Raw genomic sequence first — 19685 nt, 5'->3', positions numbered from 1 at the left:
TTCTCTTGTCAGGCCAGTGAATCAGGCAGTGTGGATGAACTGCAGAGTCAGCTCTTGGAGTGGCAAGAGAACGTACCAGAGTCAGAGGAGTCCCGTGATCATGTCAGAGAAGAGAAATCTGCTATGGCCCTGAGAATGGCTCAGATTGAGGAGGAGAGAGAAGGTGAATTATTTTCTTTTTGGGCAATTATCCTGTGCCTGATGTGTGTGTGTGTGCTGTACTTCAAGCCTGAATTTGTAGCACACCGCCAGGACTGTTTGCTGTAGCCGTAAGATTTGTATAGTTAGTGAAATTGCTTAACTTGCAATTTCTACTTTTTCCTGTGTCCTTGAATCTGTTTTTCATGCATTCTTTTTTTTTTTTGCATTATTTTTATGAGTAGATGTGCTTGTTCTGTTTGCCATCTGAGCTGCTGCTCTGTCAGACTGCTTGGACTTCCTTAGAAAGCTTATTGTTTGCAGAGAAATGATCAATGGTACAGAGTTCACTGTTGAAATAGGAAAGCTGCCTGCCTAGAATAGGTGGTGAAGGTGTGGGGAGCTCTACTGCTGGCTTGAATTTGATGAGTAAAGGTGGTGGTGCTTTAGTGTTATGTAGCTGAGACAGAGTTTCTCTTTAAATAGAAGTTTAATAAAGAAAACTTTCTTAGGCTGTTCAGTGATCTGAGTGTCACTTGTATAGGTCAGCTGAATAATACTGGCTGCCAATGGTTTGGAGCTAGCTAAAAATATTGTTACCTACAGAAAATACCTTTTCAAGTAATCTCAGCTTTTATAGTTTTCTAAATTATTAATAAAACAGCTGCTGAGTAATTGAAGCAGCTTCTATCAAAACTTACATAAGTCTGGTTAAATTCCAGATAGTTTTGCTGCTTTTTCCCATGCCATCTAGAACTGTCACAATTATTGTGCTGTTAGTGAACTGCCTGGGGGTTCATAGCACATTTTAATGTGCAGAACCTACCATCATTGTTAATCCAATTTACTAATTGAATCTTCTCTTTTTGATCAGCAGTCAAATTATTGTTAACTTAGCTAACCAATTTGATCAGCTGTTGAGTTCTTTTTTTGTGTACACAACCAATCTGGAAGCTCAGTGTGCAGGCACAGAGGTGTTTGAAGCAGCACATCTCCTCTCTCACATGCTTTGGGATTAAAGGAGAATAGTTGTCCTTTATGGAAGCTACCTGTTGCCTCATCTGTGGTAATGCAGATCAATGTGAAATATGAATAGGAGTTGTAAAACTTCATCTGTGTCAGTCCATGTTTAATTTTGCCTTTTTTTGTTTCCCTTTGGGATAAGCATGACCTTTCTGTTTCTTTTTTCCTGCCGTTACCTGATGAGCTCTCAGCGTCCCTTCCCCCTCCACTCCTACCCTACACTGTGATTTGGTCAGCCAGTGAGAACAGTTTCCCATCAGTTTTGTGCATGCAGGTTCCTGCAGCAATGGCAACTTGTAATGCACTGATGCTGGTTTCTTCTGTTCTTGTTTCCTTTGAGGAAATTGCCATCAGTGCCTTATAAGATTTGCCATTGGTGGTTTGTGGGTTTTAGCAATACATGTAACAAGTGCTGGTTTAACTTGATTTTTTTTTTTTCTGCCTTGCCTGTTTCTTAGTTTGTATTAACCAAACCATCTTTCTTTATTTTCTGTTGTGGTAACAGCTGACTCCATATTTATATTTCTAGAGAAAAAATTCTTGGCTTCATTGCAAGTGGTTGTGACTAAGCAAGAATCAAATTCACTTAAATATTCTTAGGAGTACTTGGAATTCAGTAGTAAATGTTTTCGTTTGGAAGGGTTCCAACCCCCTGTTGGGCAGGGGCATCTTTCACCAGACCAGGTTGCTCAAGGCCTCATCCAGCTTGATCTTAAACACTTCCAAGGATGAGGCATCCACAGCTTCTCTGGGCGATCTGTTCCAGTGTCTCACCACCCTCATAGTAAAGAACTTCTTCCTAATGTCCAATCTAAATCTACCCTGCTCTGGTTTAAAATACCCAATTATATTCCATCCCATGAACTGCAGAAGACTGCATACATTAATATGAGGCACCAATATTTTAAGTAATGTGTAAATCCACTACTCATTCCATCATAATCTATGCTAGGTTGCTACATGTGGTGGTTGTCTGTCTTGGTTTGAATGAGTGTGGGGCTGCAAAAGCATATAGGGTGATGCTGTTGATAACATTTCTAGCCCTTGTTTCCTCTGCAACCACTACAGGTGGTGATACTTAGTATGAGCAGTGACACAAGAGAATCCAGACATGTGTTTAGTTTAATTCCTGTACCTGCAGGAAGGTGTTCTGGGAGATTGTCAGATTTTATGATGGATATAATTGCAAAGGAAAGCTCCCTGAGGTGCTGTGAAACATTGGAACATGGATTTACTTACCAAGCGTTGTTAAAGCAATGCTGAATTTAACTGAAAGTTTTTTTAACATTTCCCTGAGAGTTCCAAGTCGTTGTAAAGCTCAATTTCTATACTCTCATTTTTCATGTGCCAATCAAAATTTCAATCTTTTTTTTGTTAGAAATACTTAGAAGTCTTAAATATTTTGGGTTCCTAAAGGCCAGTGCATTCATTAGTCCTTCTGATTATGCTTACATACAAGTTAAACTTTCAAGAAATGTATTCTTTTCTTTTTTCGTGTCCAAACTGGAGGTTGAGTTCTTACCTGGAACCTCCTTGAATCTCTTCACTGCCTTCATTGGCAGCTCTTGTAAATAGAGGTTTAAGGCCTGTGATCAAATTTGAGCCTTTATTTGTACAGTTGTGAAGAAATACTGATAAAACAGTGATAAAAAAAGTGAAAAGGAGAATCTATGCTTGAGAATAAACAAAGGTGTGTAAAATGAGTGCTGGTGTGTGCCAGCAGCCAAAGTCTAACTGAGCAAGAAGTAAAATCCAATTTAGCAGCCCTGCTGCTTCCAAGGAATCATTCATTATTATTTTTTTGTTTAACATTTTCCCTCTAATCTTTTTCTAACAAAATGTTAAACATGTAATTTTACAATCTTACAGGAAGAACTTAAATCTAGTAGGTGTTACAGAATAGTGTTAATGAGATCTGTGACATAAGCAGTCCTTGGACAGATGAAAGCTGAGTGTTCCCAGCAGGACTCCACTAACAGTTTCTGGTGCTTACCTCCCAGATACAGCGACATTTGTTCTCTGAGTTCTGTGTGCTGTGAGAACAGCTGTGGATTGATACAGCTGAACTGAAAGCTAAATTTGTAATTATCTCCTGAATCTTTCAATTAAAGTATGGAGCCACCTTTACTTTCATTTCTTTTCACTGGCTGTTCTGTTCTGTCTGCTTTGCATGGAGCATCTCTTTCCTACCCTGTTCCCCCAGCTGTGTTTTGTCGTATCACAAAACAGATGGGAATGTCTTTTAAATGAGCAGTCATTTCTAACTGCACAGATGTGTACCTGAGCTCTCATACTCTGAACCCAGTGTGTTTTATTTACAAGTGATTCTGTATTTGTCCTAAAAAAAATGATATCATTAATCTATGATGGTTCGATGCCAGTTTGCAGTGTAATGCATGCTTGTGACTCCCTCAGACGGTCTGGCTTTGTAGCTCCTACTGCAATGAAAGCTGAAAGGGACACATGGCATTGCCACCAAACTGAATGTGATGGTTCAGATTAAAAAAAAAACTCTTTGAGGTCATGCCTTCATCAGACTTAGTGTATTTTAACCTGGTGAATTGGAATGTGATGTAATTTGGCATTCTAATTGGCTGGCCTTTTTTGGTAGTAGCAGCTTAACCTCACCCTTTCCAGTCTCCTGTATAAAGTCTTCATTTAGAACTGATGAAGAAGTAAAGTTAGAGTTCATTTTTCTTCTTCTGGGTGAGACATGCAGACTTTATTCTTGTGTTTGACATAGTAATGTTGGAGGGAAATCACAAGGTGGTGAGTGCAGTGAATTGCTGCTTTAATCTTTTTCCTGTCAGTCATTCATAGGGACTTCAGCCTGTCCCTGTCTCTTCTTGTGTGGTAGTGTCTGATATAAATGTAACTGCTTTCCTGTGGCACAAAACTGATTGAGGATGACTGGTTCTTTCCTGGCTGCTCTGATCCAGCCATGGTCTCGGGGCAACAGGAGCTGGAGGAGGAACTGGCTACAGTTCAAGGAATGGGCAGGCTGCCGCAGGCAAGAAGAAAAAGCAGTCAGAGCAACAGGAAGCTTCAGGTGGGTCAAGAGATAAGGATTTATTTTTCCCCCTACGGTAACGAAAGTAAGGAAAGTGCTATCATGTGTGTGATGCTTTACACTTAAAAACACAAGGGGCTGCAGGGTAGTTGTGTAACTGAAAACTGGGAGTTGAGTGCCTGTGTATGTAGCCAGAAGATCAGCATTCAATGGCATCATACATCTGTTCCTTAAGCAATGAGTCTACTTTGTTTCCCTGTGACAAATAATGAGCTTCTCTCTGGAGCAATTCATATGCTTGAAGCTATGTGCTGCTCAATATGGTAAGGCCATTTTTGGTTTAGATACAATCATTCCAAATCCCTCTGTTGGAGCGTTCCTGAATAATGACTAAGTAGTGTCTCAGGCCATTCAGGTGCACTTCTAGGGAGGTGGTGCTACTTTTGTAAGAAGAGTGAATATGTCATTGTCACAGTGACACACCATTGGGAAGAGTAATTCTGGATTTAATCAACTTTACCCTGTTCACCAGAGAAATCAGAGGAGCAGTTAAGGTATTCAAACATGGTTGTCCACTGGCCTTTCAGATGCCTTCAAAGGCCTGGGAGATACCACAGAAAACCTGTGGGAGACTTTGGTTTTTCTGGAAATAATATTTGGGAGGTGAGGCAGGTGACTCTGCTCTTGATGAGTTTCAGGACTTTTAATTGCCACTATGCTTTTAATAAAAGAATATATGTTTTATTTCTTTCTTCTTTAAATGAAACTTAATTTTCCTGTTTTGTGCACAGGAAGAATATACCTTTGATGGGAAACAATGCTTTCAAGAACTGAACGTCACCTTGGCTAGCACTGATTCAGCTGAAGGAGAAAATATGGGAGGTTGGTGGCCAGAGTACACTTCACCTAACACAGGTGTGATAGCGACTAGACAGTTTATGAAAGCATGCACAGCATCTGTATTCTGTGTCCATCTTTGTTTTCAAATTCCAACCAGCAGCCCATTTGTGGAGTACCTGATGTGTGTGGGAGTTGTTTTGGCTTGCTTTTCTGTGGCGCTCGAAGCATGTGCGTGCTGCATGAACTGCCTAGTGCTGCTGCAGCAGCAGAGCTCCAGTGGCACTCAGCACTGGAGCTGCTTGAGCCTTGGTGCACATGGAACATCCTGTGTGGCAGCATCACGTGGGTTTGAAGTTACAAGTTGTGTTCCTCTGAATGTTTCCAATCTGTAGAACAGTCCTGTTGCCAACCAGAATTACATTTCATTTGTAAAACAAATGCTGATTTATTTTTTTTTTTTTAATGCAAATGCTTTTATCTGGGTGATTAAGGCTGCACCTCTGCCTTATTAGTAAAATGGAATAGACTCGCTGCAGAGTTTGATACAACCCAGTTTATTTATTAATAATTGTTGAAAATCTGATCCTGCAAGTACATAATTGGCTTGCAATTGAAGTTCCATGAGCCACATTGTAGACTGGGCCATGATAATACTGGGTTCTCAGAGTTCTTGAGATAGAAAACTTCATTTTGACTTTTCAGCACTTAAGTTGAAATAGCATTGCCACCTAATTTTGGGAAATGCAGGGCCTCAGGCATTTCCTCTGGCAATGACTGAGTCTGGTTGTGCCCCACACTGGTGAGAATCATGAATAAAAAGCTGGGACCGTTTCTAGACTTAAGGAATTTTAGTAGACCTTTCTTCTTTGACCTGGGTAGGCTTACGGAGTCTGGTCGAAGAGTTGGAATTGGAAAGAAATCAACTGCAGGAACAAATTCTTTGTCTGGAAGAGCGTTGTCAGGATTTAGAAGATAGATTGCATCTTCAAGGCAGAATGGAGGCTCTGCAGGTGAGTGTTTGGAGTTGTGTAAAACCTGATGATGTAAGAGAATCATTTTATTCTGTTTATCTTCTTATAATCATATCCTGCAGCAAGACAAAAACATCTATTTGTTGCCAGCAAAAATGTCTAAAGCTCTCTTTATGCTTCATCATTCTGCTGGCAGTGTGTGCAGAGACAGTTTTAAACTCTGAAGTTGAAGCCTGTCACTTGTCTTTAGCATATGGAGAAACTTGTTTGAAAATAGCTTTGTTGTGTGTTTAGAAACACAGTAAAAGGCAACAGGATTTTCATTATTCCTTGTGGGGAGCCTTTGTCAGAAGCTCCAGAATTAGATTTTGTACCTACTGGTATAAATCTCCCTCCTCTGATGCACCTCAAGTTTCTTTTCTATAAAAGTGTGTGTGTTTCTGTATATGCTGTGTATATGATACAGGGTAGTGTATCTAGAATGAATATATTATATATATCATGCAATAGCTTTTATCTGTATGCACATATATTTGTACAAGAGCAACTGTACATACAGAAACATAATATATATATAATGCAATAGCTTTTGTATGCACATATATTTCTAGAACAGCAATTGTACATACAGAAACATATTTCTATATACAGTCCAAGCCCCAGATACTAATTTACTGTATATTGTATGTTTATGCAGTGAAGGCACCAAAAGGCACAGTAGCCATAAATCTGCCTGCCTGCCAAGTTGCTGTGTTTGATAATTTGTTGACCTTATTTTCACTAAATGACTCCCACAGACCTCTGCCTCCAGGTCTTTAGGGCTTTGTCCATCTCTTGTAGTGCTTATCTGTTAAGCTGCAGCTGTATACAAAAGCAGGAATGGTTTTAAGCTGAAAGCCAATCTTCTATTAATTGTCACTTGAGACTCTTGTAACAAAGCCTTTCAATGCAGGTAACGTTTGGTGTAGATGAAGAAGGGCAGCTGTTGAGGGTGGCCCAGGTGTGTTCTGCCTCCTCCACAATGCTAGCTCCTTTCCTTTGGAGGTGACAAGTTTGCCATGTTTGTCCTATCTGCTGTTTGGTTCTGGATATGTGTTCTGCTTCTGGGTTTTGGTTGCTGTGGACAGTTTTTTCTTTCTGTGGTTTTGAATTGATGCAGTGGGTCTGGCTGTAGAGTAGGAGATTTGTACTGTGCTTTTAAAAACAAAAAAGCTGTGTGAATGAAGCTTGCTTCCTTTTTCCTCTTCCCCACCATCCCACTTCTTGTGCGTCCCTTCAACCTGGGAAAACAGACACAAAATCCTGCCAGATTGGTACTGTCTTCAAACCAAGAGGAAAAGTAATTTTTCAAAGCAGTAGCTTCCCCCTTAAGATAAGTAAGCTGCCTTAACACAGTGTGAGTGTGTGTGGTGTTCTGGGTGTACAGCAATCATCCTTGAGTTCATGCTGGCACAGCGTTGCTGAAGGAGGTGTTTCTATAAGGTGGGTGGCATCTGTCTGAATTAATACCACATCTGAGCTGGTGGTATTAGTGGTGTATCTTTGCACTGCTATCTGTTCAAGTGCTAGAACAACTCTCTCTTACTAATATGGAAGATGTGACTCTCCCAAAGAGTCAGGTTTTCCTGACTCCAGATAGCTCATGGGTGTCATGTGTGCTAATGCTGCTCGTGGTTCTCTTGCAGAATGAAAACGACCGTTTGCAGGCTCAACTCAGCCAGCTGCGCAGCCAGCAAGTGCGAGATGTGGAAAAGCATCAGGTTCTGGTCTCTGGCTTGAATGAGCAGCTTAAAAGGTAAAATAAAGGGTCTTGCCAATTTGGTACAGGACTTCTCTGCTTAAAGCCTAAGCTTCTAACGAGGAGCATTATCTCTTAGAACACCTGGAAAAGCATTACTCGATACCTGCTTCTGTTGGCAGCAGGGTTATTTTTGTGCTTGGAAGGTTAGAGGAAAAGAGTAAAATGGAGGCTTGTAAGTCTGGAAAGTTCAAAGCAAAACTTGTTTTCAAAATGTCTGAATACATATTTCCTTCTTAGATTAAGTGACAGAAATAGCTTCCTTGAAAATTCACTTGGAGAAAAAGAACAAAAACTGTTGAGCACAACAGAAAAACTGGAACAAATTGAAACACTGAGGAAACTGCTTCAAGAAAAGGATCTTCTGAACAAAGAGCTTGGGGAAAAGTTCATGCATACTGAGCAAAAAGTAAGTTAAAGCTATGTTTAAATAGTATTTAGTTTATTCCAGCTGGTGAGCATTAGCCATCCCTTTCTGTTCCTAGGAGCAGTGTTGCTGATTTCACTATCTGAAGGTTTTTGCTCTTTCATTACAGTTTTGCTCACTTCACATAGTTGCTTTGTTTCGAGTTGGGTGTAAGGATTTCTTAGATCCAACACAGAGCTTTGCATGAATGTGTTTTATTGTTATCCTCATTTACTAATTTCAAAGTATAAACTTCACTGTTGTGTAAACTCACTATTACAACTCTAACAGCACAATTCTAATCTAATTCTCTATATTTGTTTCACGTTGACTTTCATTTTTAACACTAAGCTGAATGAAGCCTCAAAGAAGTGCAGTGTGCTTGAAGTGGAGAACACTGAGCAGAAAACAGTCATCAGTGATCTAACAGAAAAAGTTGCTACACTGAAGGAAAAGGTAACTCATTACAATAAGGAGAAGAAATGTTCAGTTCTTTTGATATGGCCCATTTAAATATCAGCAAAGTTACAGCATTAGAAGCTTAACATTTCATACACTAAACTTCCCGTAGGTGGAAAGCATCTAAAGAATAACAAAGTCATCTTGCAGCTATAGAGTGGGGTACAGTTTGATGATTTAGGTGCTCAATCTACATGTGGAGTGTAAATTCCATTCTGCCTCTGACACATGTTTGAAGTATTCTTGTAACATTATTTTCTTGGTGTTTAGACTTTGAAACAAGACGGTGTGGTAGAGTCGATGCAGCTGGATCTGGACCAGACAACTGAAGAGCTTGACAAATTGAATACAAGCCACTTGGAGGAAAGGTCTCAACTCATTCAAGATCTCCAGAAACGTGAAAGAGAAATTGATAGTCTTAAAGAAGCACTGGCAGAAAAAGACAGGGAGATGTCTGCCCTGTCTTTGAACGTGACAGAATATTCTGAGCAGATTATCATCCTGAAGCAGCAAATGCAATGCAAAGAGGAGGAAATCCAACGGATGGAAGAGGCTTTATCAAAGGCTGAGAGGGAAACTCATTTACTGAAAGAAGTGCAAACAGCTGACGTAAGAGATGCAAGTGTGAGGATATCTGTCCTTTCTGAGCAGAGTAATGCAATAAGGTTAGAGCTGGAAAGAATTAGAGTTGAGAATGAAGCTAAAACCAGAGAAAATGAGGAATTACTAAAACAAAGCAGTGAGAACAGCATCACAATTAAGGATCTCCGAGCCGAAATCAAGGCCAACAGTGCTGCATACCATAACAAACTTGCAGAGTGTGAGTCACAAATCACTTTGTTGAAAGAACAAATTAGTAAATCTTCTGAAAAGCTACAAGAGGTAGAGGATAAACAGAGGAAAGAAACCGAATATTTGAAATCTCAGCTTGAGGAAAACAGTACTTTAGAAGAAAAATGGAACAATGTGCTTAAAGAAAAAGAGAGCAAAGCACAGACGCTTGAAAATGAGTTAAAATCAATTAAAGAGTCATACAACAAATTGGTTTTGGAAAATACTGAAAGAGAGGAAGAGCTGGCCGAGTTATCTGAGAAGCTTAAAGAACGTACTGAGCTCCAAGAAACAATTAAAAGAGAACTACAAGAGAAAGAAGAGTTCATTATTTTGTTAGAGCAGAAGCTTGGGCGTTTGGAGGAGCAAAATAAAGAGACTGAACTTAAATTATCTGGAGAACTGAAAGCCAAAGAGGCATGTTGTAAAGAACTTAATAACCAATTAAATGAAGTTCATAAGCAAGTTAACAGAATGCAAATGGAGACATGGGAGAAAGACTCAGCTAATAAGCAATTGCAGGCAGATCTGGAGGGGAAAGGAGAAAGATTGGCAGAGCAAATAAAAGTAAATGAGCATCTGAAAAGGAATATAGATATGGTGGAAAAAGAGAAGGAACAGCTAATGAGTGAAAAGGAAAATTTGTCCAAACTCCTGGATGCAAAAGAGTGTGAATTGCTAAAGCAAATCCAGGCTGTGGCAGAAATAGAGAATAAGTTATCTGTTAGCACTGCTGAGTACGAAAAAACTCTTTTGGGACTACATTGTGATAAAAACACTCTGGCAAAAGAGATTGAACAACTTTCAGTACTTGCCCAGCAAAAAGAAAAGTCAGTTGCAGAACAGCTGCAGGAGAAAACAAAAGAATGTAATGTGCTGGCTGATCAGTTGCTGGAAAGCAAGGAACAGACACAGCAGTTGCACGAACAAATGCAATCACTTGTCATTCAGTTGAATGATGCTAGGGACAAAGAAATAAAGAAAGAAGAAATGTTAAATAATAAATTATCTGAATGCAATAATCTAACCCAAGAGCTCAGCAACAGTCAGGCAAAGAATTTACTGCTGCAGGAACAAATTCAAAGTGTAACTTTGGATTTTGAGACTGCAAACAGGTCTCTAGAAGAGAAAATCCTTCAGAATGATTCATTGCATAGGGAAATTGAAGGGAGTAAGCTTTGTATTGTAGAGCTGCAGGACAAAATTAAAAAGCTTAAAGATGAAAAAACAAAATTATCTCAGTTGGTAGAGGAAAAAGACCTGACTGTCAAAAGTCAAGGTTCAGAACTTGAGAAGTGTCATAGGCAAGTTTCTGAAAAACTGGAAGAAAGTACAGTGTTGAATAATCAGCTGCAGCTATTAATCAAAGAAGTGGATGTGCTTAGGCATGAAAAGGAGAGCTGCTCAAGCTTACTGAGTGAGAAGTCACGTGAATGTGAAGTTCTCCAGTCACAGCTGGTGCAGCAGCAGGCTGAAATTACTTCAGCAAGGCAACAAGCACATGCAGTAGCTCTTGAGAATGAAAAATTGAAAGTAGACATTGAAACGGTGACCCTTACGGTGACGCAAAAGTCAGAGGAAGTAGCTGCTTTAACTTCACAATTGTCCCAACAAAGTCATAATATTTCAGTCCTGAAGGACCAAATTTTTGGCCTGTTGCTTGAAAAAGAAACTCTCCTTTCTGAAAAGGAGGCCTTGATTGAGCAAATGAAAGAGAGTAAAATGGCAGGAGAGGAGCAGTATACGCGAATCATTTCAGACCTGCAAAACCAAATCCAAAGCCTAGGTTCTGAAAGGAGTAAGCTTAGGCAAGCAGTGCAGGAAAAGGAAAATGAATTTAAGAGGCAAGCCCAAGAATTAACGTTGTTGAAAGATAAATCTGCAGAATCTGATGTACTTAGAGTTCAACTGTCTGAGAATATGGAGGTTATTTCTGCCCTCCAGTATCAGCTTAAAAATGCGACAGAAAAATCCTCCCAGTTGAATGATTCGATTGTGCAGAAGGATGAATCACTAAAACAAAGGGTAGATGAATGCATCAGTTTAAAAGCACTTCTTTCTGAGGTGCAGGAGTATTCTGCTTTGCAGGAGAACCAGTTAAAGCTTTTAGCCTCTGAAGCAGAACAACTGAAAGTACTTGTTTCAGAAAAAGAACTAACCATCAAGGATATTTCACTATTCAGTGAGATATTAAAGACACAACTTCAAGAGAAAGAGAAGGAATGTGAGGTATTAGAGAAAAAGGTGGCAGACCTGGCGGAAGTGAGAGCGCATTTACAGAAAGAAATGTATCATCAGAAGAATGTAATGATTGAGAAGGACCTGTCCTTAACAGAAAAGGAATCATCTCTTGTGGAAAATGAAAGTCTCCTCAAAACTCTAAAGGAGCAAGAAAGGAAGGATGAAGAGAAGACAAATTTAATTTCTCATTTCCGAGGGCAGATAGATAAGCTAACAGGAGAACTACAGAAGTCTGAGCGGCTAGTCCGTGAGAAAGAAAATGCCTTTTTATCGCTTCAGGAGAAAGTTGAAGCGGAGTACAAACTAAGAACTGAGATGAATGCAGCTGTTGGGAAAAAAGAGGAGGTTATTGCTGGCCTGCTGAAGTCTTTAAAGGAGAAAGCCAGCAACCTAGAGCTAGCAGACATCAGTGTTTGTGATCTTTCCAGTGAGATTGAGGTGCTCAGAGGCAAACTAGAGAAAAGTGATACAGCCATGAAAAGCCTTACTAAAGAATTTCAGGAAAAGAGTGAGAAACTCGATATTAATCAGAAGAAAATGGATTCTTTGGCTGTGGAACTTGACTGTCTTAAAAATGAACACCAAAAAGTACTAGACCAAGTAAGAACATGGGAAGAAGAGGCACAGCAGAAAGAAGTGGCTCTGGAGGCTCTGCGTGTGAAGTGCAGGGAGCAGGCAGACAGCATCGCGTGTTTGCAGTCGGAGCTGGACAGCCTGCGTTCCAAATCAGCTCAAGACTGCCATGACAATGAGCTTTTGATAGGCAATCTGCGGTGCCAGCTGGAGTCCATAGAGAAAGAAAAAAAACTCTTACAGGAAGATGCTGATAAACTGATGGCGGAAAACACACAACTGACTGCATCCCAAAATGATTTGCAGAAGAAATTGGAGGGACTCCGAGAACTCAATGAAAAGCTAGAGACCAGTGAGAGTTACTCAAGAATGCAGATAGATGCTGTCAGACTGCAGATGAAGACTGAAAATGAGAAGTTACAGATGCAGGTTAGTGCAAAGGGTGAAGAACTTGCTAAATTAGAACTTAAATATGAAACTCTAGAACGTAGTCTACTTGAGTCAGAAAACACACGGGTGACAGAACTCGATAGGGCAGCTTTACAAAATAATAATCTCACTGAGCAATTGAGCAGCTTAGAAAAGGAGATGAAATCAAAGGATAGCAAAATGCAGGTTTTGCAGCAAGAGCTGGATCTTATAAAAGAGAAATTAACTCAAAGCTTATCTCCGTTACTTAGTAGTAGGCTTTTATGTAAAGAAAAACAGTTACAGACTTCAGCCTCTGAGCTACAGCTAACTGATACTAAAATCCAATTGGAAAAATTCTCCACTCTGGTAACCAATATTTTGAGCAAAGAAACAGAAGGGGAGCAGTGGCAACTGATGCTTGTAGAAAAGCAGAAAGAAATAGATGCCATGAAAGATGAATTAAAAAGTATGCAGTCACTTGAGAAGCAGAAGGAGCTGCTGCAGAATGATATTGAACAGATGAAGGGCAACTACAAATCTGAAATTGAATGTCTGTCAGTAGAAATGGCCACACTCAATGAAACATTACAAAACCAGCAGTCTCTCTGGCAAGAAAGGGAAGAGTCTTTTGCAGAACTAAACAAGCAGGTTGAATTTCTTCAAGGCAAAATAAATCAGTCAGAAGAAATAATAAGAACCAGTCAAGAAAAACTGCACCTTGAAAGTAAGAAAGTAGCAAGTCTCCTGGAAGAAATGGGGAAAAAAGATCAACTCATCCAAAACTTAACTTCCCAGGTAAACCAGCAGAAGAATTTAATTGCTGGTCTAAGCCAGCAACTGAAAGAAAAGGACTCTTCTGTTACCCAGATTATGGAGTCGTTGTCTAATGAAATGCTGAGGTTTTCTGAAGAAAGAAATACATTAAACACCAAACTGCAAGGCCTTGAAGCTGTCCATAACAATTCTTTAGGAGAATTGAACAGAGCATTGCAGGAGCTTGAGGATTGTAAGAAAGAACTGGAGCAGAGTCAGGTTACGTTGAGCAATAGAGAAGCTGCATTTCAAGAGCTGATGAATGAAAAAGAGGAGGTGCAGTTTAATCTTGAGAAAATGGGCAAAGAGAAAGACAATCTGAAGAAGAAACTTCAAGCAGCATTGATAGTAAGAAGAGATCTAATGCAAAAAGTTGGGAAATTAGAGAAGCGTGGGAAAGAAGAACTAGAGAAAGAACAAAAAAAAACAGAGGAGCTGTTGAAGGAAGTGGGTGAATTAACAGAGAAGCTGAAGCTGGTTGAAGTACAAAATAAAGATTTTGAGTCTCTTCTTGGAACTTTGAAGCAACAGCTTTTAGAAAAAGATGCAAAAATAAATGATTTAACTGCAGCTTTGTCTGAAAAAGCCTCTTCCTTACAACAACTTCAGGATGATGTTGCAGAACTAAATGATGTCATTACTGAAAAGCAAAAGCTGTGTGAGCAGAACCTGAAGTCCTTAGAGGAGAGGGAACTCATGCTGGCTCATGTGCAGTCTCTGCTGGATGAGAAAACAAGTGCCTATGAAGAGCAATGTTCTCAGCTGCTCTTAGCTCTTGAAGAAGTTAAGAAAAAGGAAGAATTGTTAAAAAATACCAGTTCAGAAGAGCCTGATTCAAGTGCTGGGGACAGGAAGAAGTGTCTGGACCCCAACAATGACGTTAATGCCACATGTCAGTTAAAGCAGGAAAAAGAAAGGAATTTGGAATCAGACAAAGCGAGAAGCAAGGTTCAGGTTGTATTAGGAAACATGATCAATTCAGAGGCTAGTAAAGACACTGAGTTAAAAGAACTAAGAAGCCTTTATGCACAACTTCAGGAGGAAACAGAAATGTTCAAGAAAGAATTGAGAGCAGCAATATCAATTGAATTTGGTGATAAAAGAGAAAAAGGAGTCAACATAAATCCTTTGAGACAGCAGGAGCAGCACCAGCAGCAATATAAGGACAGCTTTTTGGAGGACATTAAGTGGCTACAGAAGAAGTTGAGAGCGTATAAGGCTGAAGCTGTAGGTGTTAGGACAGCACTTGAACTTGTGAATGATGAGAAAGAAGTGCTTATTAAACAAAGGGAAGAGGATTGCAGGATGAGCCAGGAGCAGCTGCAGAGATTGAGAGTTGAAGCTGAGGAGCAGGTAGCTGAAAAGAATGAGGAAATAGAAGCCTTGCATTGTTCACTGACAGATTTCAAAGATAAACTTGATCTGGAGAAGGAATTACTAAATGAAGCCATGAAGAGGGGTGAAGAAGAGGCCCACTGTTACAAAACAGCATTTGAGGAAGAGAGGAGTGAAAAAGAGAAACTTGTCAGTTGTTTGGAAAAGTCCAATTTGGAGCTAATTGATATGAAAAAGGAGGTAGAACGTTTCAGTGAAGAAAACAAAAAACTGCTGACAGAGCTGTGTCTGCTCCGTGAGAACGCTGAGGTGAGACCTGTGGAGTCATGCAAGGAGGAAGGAAATGATGCTGAGAAAGAACTGGGAGAGTTTTGTTTGGGAAGTAATTCCCCTCAGGGAAAGCTGCAAGGTGAAGGCTCCTGTTTTCCACTGTCAGAGACTGATCACTCCAGGGAAACTGAACCGAGAGAAGCAACACAATGCCACATCCAGAAAGAAACACCAGCGATGGAAGAGCCTCTGGCAAAGCTTGCGAATGACAATGGTGCTAAAGCAGGAGAGCAGAGAACCGCAGCAGAAGAGAAGCCCAGAGAGCGCCTTCAGAGGAAACTGCAGGCGGCTTTAATATCACGTAAAGAAGCCCTGAGAGAAAATAAATGTCTAAAAGAACAGATTGATAAGCTGCTGTTGGAAAGAGAAGAATTGGTGAACAAGACAGGGATGCTTGAACATATGTTGGAGCTTGGTAGAGAAAGCCAGCATTCAAGCACTGTTTCTCCACCGCCTGAAGAGGAGAGCCTCGTGTCTGAAAACGCTAGGCTGCTGACTGAGAATGAAAACCTCACTGCGGCCTGTGAAAGTCTGAAATCCACCATGGAGACTATAGTTCAGGAAAAAGAGGCCTTTTCTTTCCAGCTAAACACCTTAAAAGATTCTCAGACAGTTGAATTAACAGGATGGAAAGCTAAGCATAGTGAATTAAAGCAGGAGTATGAATCGCTGCTTCAGGCCTATGAGAATATCAGTAGTAAAATAGCAGATATGAGGCAAGTAATTGACCTCAGTAGAAAAGAGAAGCAAGAGGCTATTCAAAGACTGAGGGAAAGAGAATCTGAGAAGGAGGTGCTTGAGAAACATTTACAAAAACTCACTGATGAAAATGAGGTTATTAAGAATCAACTGAAACAACTCAGTGAATCCAAGAAAACAGAAGTCGATGAATTGCAAAGCAAAGCAGAGAGGCAGATACATGAGCAGGAGGCAAGGATGCAGGAGCACCAGGATCATCTTCATGAACTCACCCAACAGAATCATCAGCTAATGGAGGAAAATGAGCAGCTGAAACTAACTTCTGAAAATTTAAAGCAGGCTTTAGAGAAAATTCAAGATGAAAATGATACCCTTCATAATAACATCACTGTAACTAAAGCAGCTTTGGGAGAGCTTCAGGTTCAGATGGAAGTGTACCAAAACGATATGCAGTCTAAAATCAGTGATGCTTTATGTGAGAATGAATCACTGTTAAATGACATTAATGTGTTAAAAGATAAGCTCTCAGATAAAGAACAAGTTGTGCTTGTCCTGGAACAAGAAAGAAAATTGGTTTCAGAAAAAGCAAAAGAAACTGAAAAATCTTTGGACTATAAAAGTCGTTGTCTAACAAAGCTGGACATGGAATGTAAAAGTCTTACGCAAGAGATTGTTAGTCTAAATGAAAAAGTTAAGATTTTAGAGGATGATAAATGTCTGCTACAGGAAGAATTAGAAAATGTGCAAGAAAGTTCTTACAAAGTAAAGAATGAGAGAGAGTTTCTTGAGACCGAATTGCTTAATCATGTGAAAAAAGTCGATCATCTTACTGACAGAATGAAATCAGCACAGGTACAGAACAACTTGCTCTTACAGCAGCTTGAAGAATTAAAGGCAGAAAAACATAATGTGATTAGGGAAAAAGAAGAACAGCAGCTACACCTCGTCAGGGTGTTTGAGGAGAAGGTGAAAAGTGCTCAGAGGGATAATAATGGAAGCAAAAGCAAAACGAAGGAGTTGCAAGAACTCTTGAAGGAGAAGCAGCAGGAGATCAACCATTTGCAAAAGGACTCTATCAAGTTCCAGGAGCTGATCCTAGATTTGGAAAAATCTGTGAAACTGTCACAGTCAAAAAGTGAAAAATTTGAGAAGGACTTGAGCAATATGTCAGAAAAGCTTACCAAGTCCAATGAAGAAATCCATCAGCTCAAGGAGAAGCTTACTTTGCAGATGGACTTGTTGGAGCAGTCAAAGAATGAAGTGGGCAGGCTTACAGATGAGAATCTAACCTGGCAAAAAGAGCTTAAGAAGAAGGAAGATGAGCTACAAATTACAAAGGGAGAGTATGAGAGGAAATTGGAATTTCATCTTCAACAACTAAAATTGCTTCACAAAAGAGAATTTTTGAACCTGGAGGAAAGACACGGTGCCCTTGAAAGGGAAAAAGGCAGGCAAGTAAGTGAGATCCGGGGGCTGCAAGAGGAGGTCAGCATCAAGGACACTCAAAACAAGCAGCTTCAAGCAGATCTGAATGCAGCTCTGGCACGATTAGCTGCCTTCACCAAGTGTATGTCCTCCCTGCAGCATGACCGGGACAGGGTCATCACAGAAATGCAGACTTGGGAAATGCAGTTCAAGGAGGCCATCCAGAGCAAAGAGAAACAGATCGAAGAGGGGAATAAAAGAATATTGGCTTTACAAGATGAGCTGAAAGACAAAATTGCCCAGATTCAAGAACTGAATATCAAATATTCTGTGGTAGAGGAGACAAAGGATGAGCTGTATTTGAGACAGAAATCTGTTGATAGACAACGCTATGAAGAGCTCTGCAGAATAAAGGAAGAAAACACCTTTTTTATCAACAGGCAGCAAGAATTGGAGAGTGTTCTGCAGTCCAAAGAAGCAGCTCTGCAAGCACTCCTTGAAGAAAATCGCTCTCTTAATCATCTTGTACAGAGTAGTAAAAGCACAGGAAGAGAGATAAAAGCTCTGAAAAGTAGTTTTACCCGACAGGAACAAGAACTGCAACAGCTTCTGTCTGAGAAGGAAAAAATTAATGCTGAATTGCAAAAGCAGGTTACCATTTCTGAGCAAATGAAGGTCATGCTAAATAATAAAGATAAAGAAATTTCCTTGCTCATTTCTTCGAAAGGTGATGACATTTCTGATTATCTGAATCAGATACAGACTCAACACAGAAACCAAATCCAAGAGTATGAGCTGCAGCTAACATCTCTGCAGACAGAGAGCCAACAGTCTGCAGAGTCCTGTCAAAGGATGGAAAGTGAATTGAGAAACCTCCAGATGAAAGCAGACAAAGCAGGTGAAGAGAAGGCTGCAATTGCCAGTGAAATAGATGCCTTTAAAAGATCAATGTCATCTCTGCAGAACGATCGGGATCATCTCCTGTCCAAGTACAAGGAGCTGGAGCAGCTTCACCAAGATGTCTTAAACCAGCGGGACAGCCTCCTTGTTGGCAATGCAAGTGAGAACAAGGCTTTGAAACAAGAGGTGAGGGTACTGCTCAATCAGATAGATGAACTCCATTCTCAGAATGCAATGCTAAGTGCACAGCTGATAAAGTATAGGGAAGACCTTAACCAAGTTTTATTTCTGAAAGACCATCAGCTGAAAGACTTACTTAAGCAGAAATTGGATTGCATTAAAAGCCTTGAACAAGAGAAGTATGATCTTCAAAAACAAATAAAAGACATTCAGCTTTCCAGTGAAGTGCAGAAGGATACTGCTGTGTCTTTGCAATATGAGAATAAAAAGTTAGTGTCAAAATTAAACGATTTAGAATCTTTAATTGTGTCATTAAACAAAGAGAAACTGGTTTCTGAATCTGGAGAGAAACTGCTCGCTGTTAGTACTGTTCAGAAAAAAGAGTGGGTATCAAATGGACTGTATGGAGAAAACCTTCAGAAGAAGGTTCAAGAAGCCCAGAAATCCAGAGACAGAAATGCTGAGGATGCAGATGAGGGGTACAGTAAGACTCGTTTGACTCCTGAGCTTGGAGATGAACCTGATGCTGTTGCAGAGAAAACAATGCTGGAAGTTCAGTCTCAAAATAGTGAGCTGAGGTCCCAAAATGAAGCCTTTGGGAGAGCAATGACTGCCCTACAAAATGACAGAGACAGGATGATAGAGGACTTCAAGGTACTTCAGAGCAGGTACACATCTGAACTCAAGACTGAAAAAAAAAAAGGAGATGAACTTGAAGCTGAGCTGGATGGGTTTAAATTGCATCTTATCAGTGTGCTCAAAGAAAATTCTCTTCTGAATCAGGCTCTTTTTGATGCTGCAGAGAAGGTGACACTTGACCAGATTGCTGAGGAGATTGAAAGGCTCTGTAGGACTTTAGTCAGTCGAGGGATGGAGGTTAGCAGGCTCTCGTCCGAGTGTGGGAATTACCTTCACCAGCTTGAAGCGTTTGCCAAGGCTATGGCCAGCCTTCAGGATGACCGAGACAAGCTGCTGCAGGAGCTCAGCACTCAGAAGGTAACTTCTGAAGCCAAGCAGGGCACAGCTTCACTTCCCACTGCTGACAGCAGCAGCAGTGAGGCTTGCTCCTCTAACAGTAACCTGGCTCTGCCTCAGAGGGTAGGGCAGGCTGGTGAGCTGCACCACTTGGTGAGTTTTGCAGGGAATGCTTAGAGGCTTCTGAGTTTTAACTTTGTGAATTACATGGGTGCTAAGAAAAACATGGGGTGAGTAGGGAAGATGTGCTTACAGCTTTGGGAGGTGAGATGATTGTCCTGTTAAACAGCACCATGTGGGGAGCAAACGTTTTTCTGCACTACAACC

At 40.4% G+C, this 19685-nt stretch overlaps 1 protein-coding gene across 1 annotated transcript in view; it reads left to right on the top strand.

Annotated features, from left to right (window-relative positions):
- Positions 1-19685, top strand: part of LOC128973917 (golgin subfamily B member 1-like) — a 41034-nt gene that overhangs the window by 14375 nt on the left and 6974 nt on the right. The window contains exons 14-22 of the mRNA XM_054390414.1: positions 13-163; positions 4056-4210; positions 4963-5086; positions 5891-6021; positions 6935-6982; positions 7668-7777; positions 8021-8189; positions 8538-8642; positions 8916-19379. Coding sequence (XP_054246389.1) covers positions 13-163; positions 4056-4210; positions 4963-5086; positions 5891-6021; positions 6935-6982; positions 7668-7777; positions 8021-8189; positions 8538-8642; positions 8916-19379 — 11457 coding nt within the window. The remainder of the gene's footprint in view (positions 1-12; positions 164-4055; positions 4211-4962; positions 5087-5890; positions 6022-6934; positions 6983-7667; positions 7778-8020; positions 8190-8537; positions 8643-8915; positions 19380-19685) is intronic.

The sequence above is a fragment of the Indicator indicator genome, chromosome 21 (assembly GCF_027791375.1).
Source record: "Indicator indicator isolate 239-I01 chromosome 21, UM_Iind_1.1, whole genome shotgun sequence".
NCBI lineage: Eukaryota > Metazoa > Chordata > Aves > Piciformes > Indicatoridae > Indicator > Indicator indicator.
Note: the sequence above shows the minus strand (reverse complement) of the source record. Positions and strands in the feature narration are given on the sequence as shown.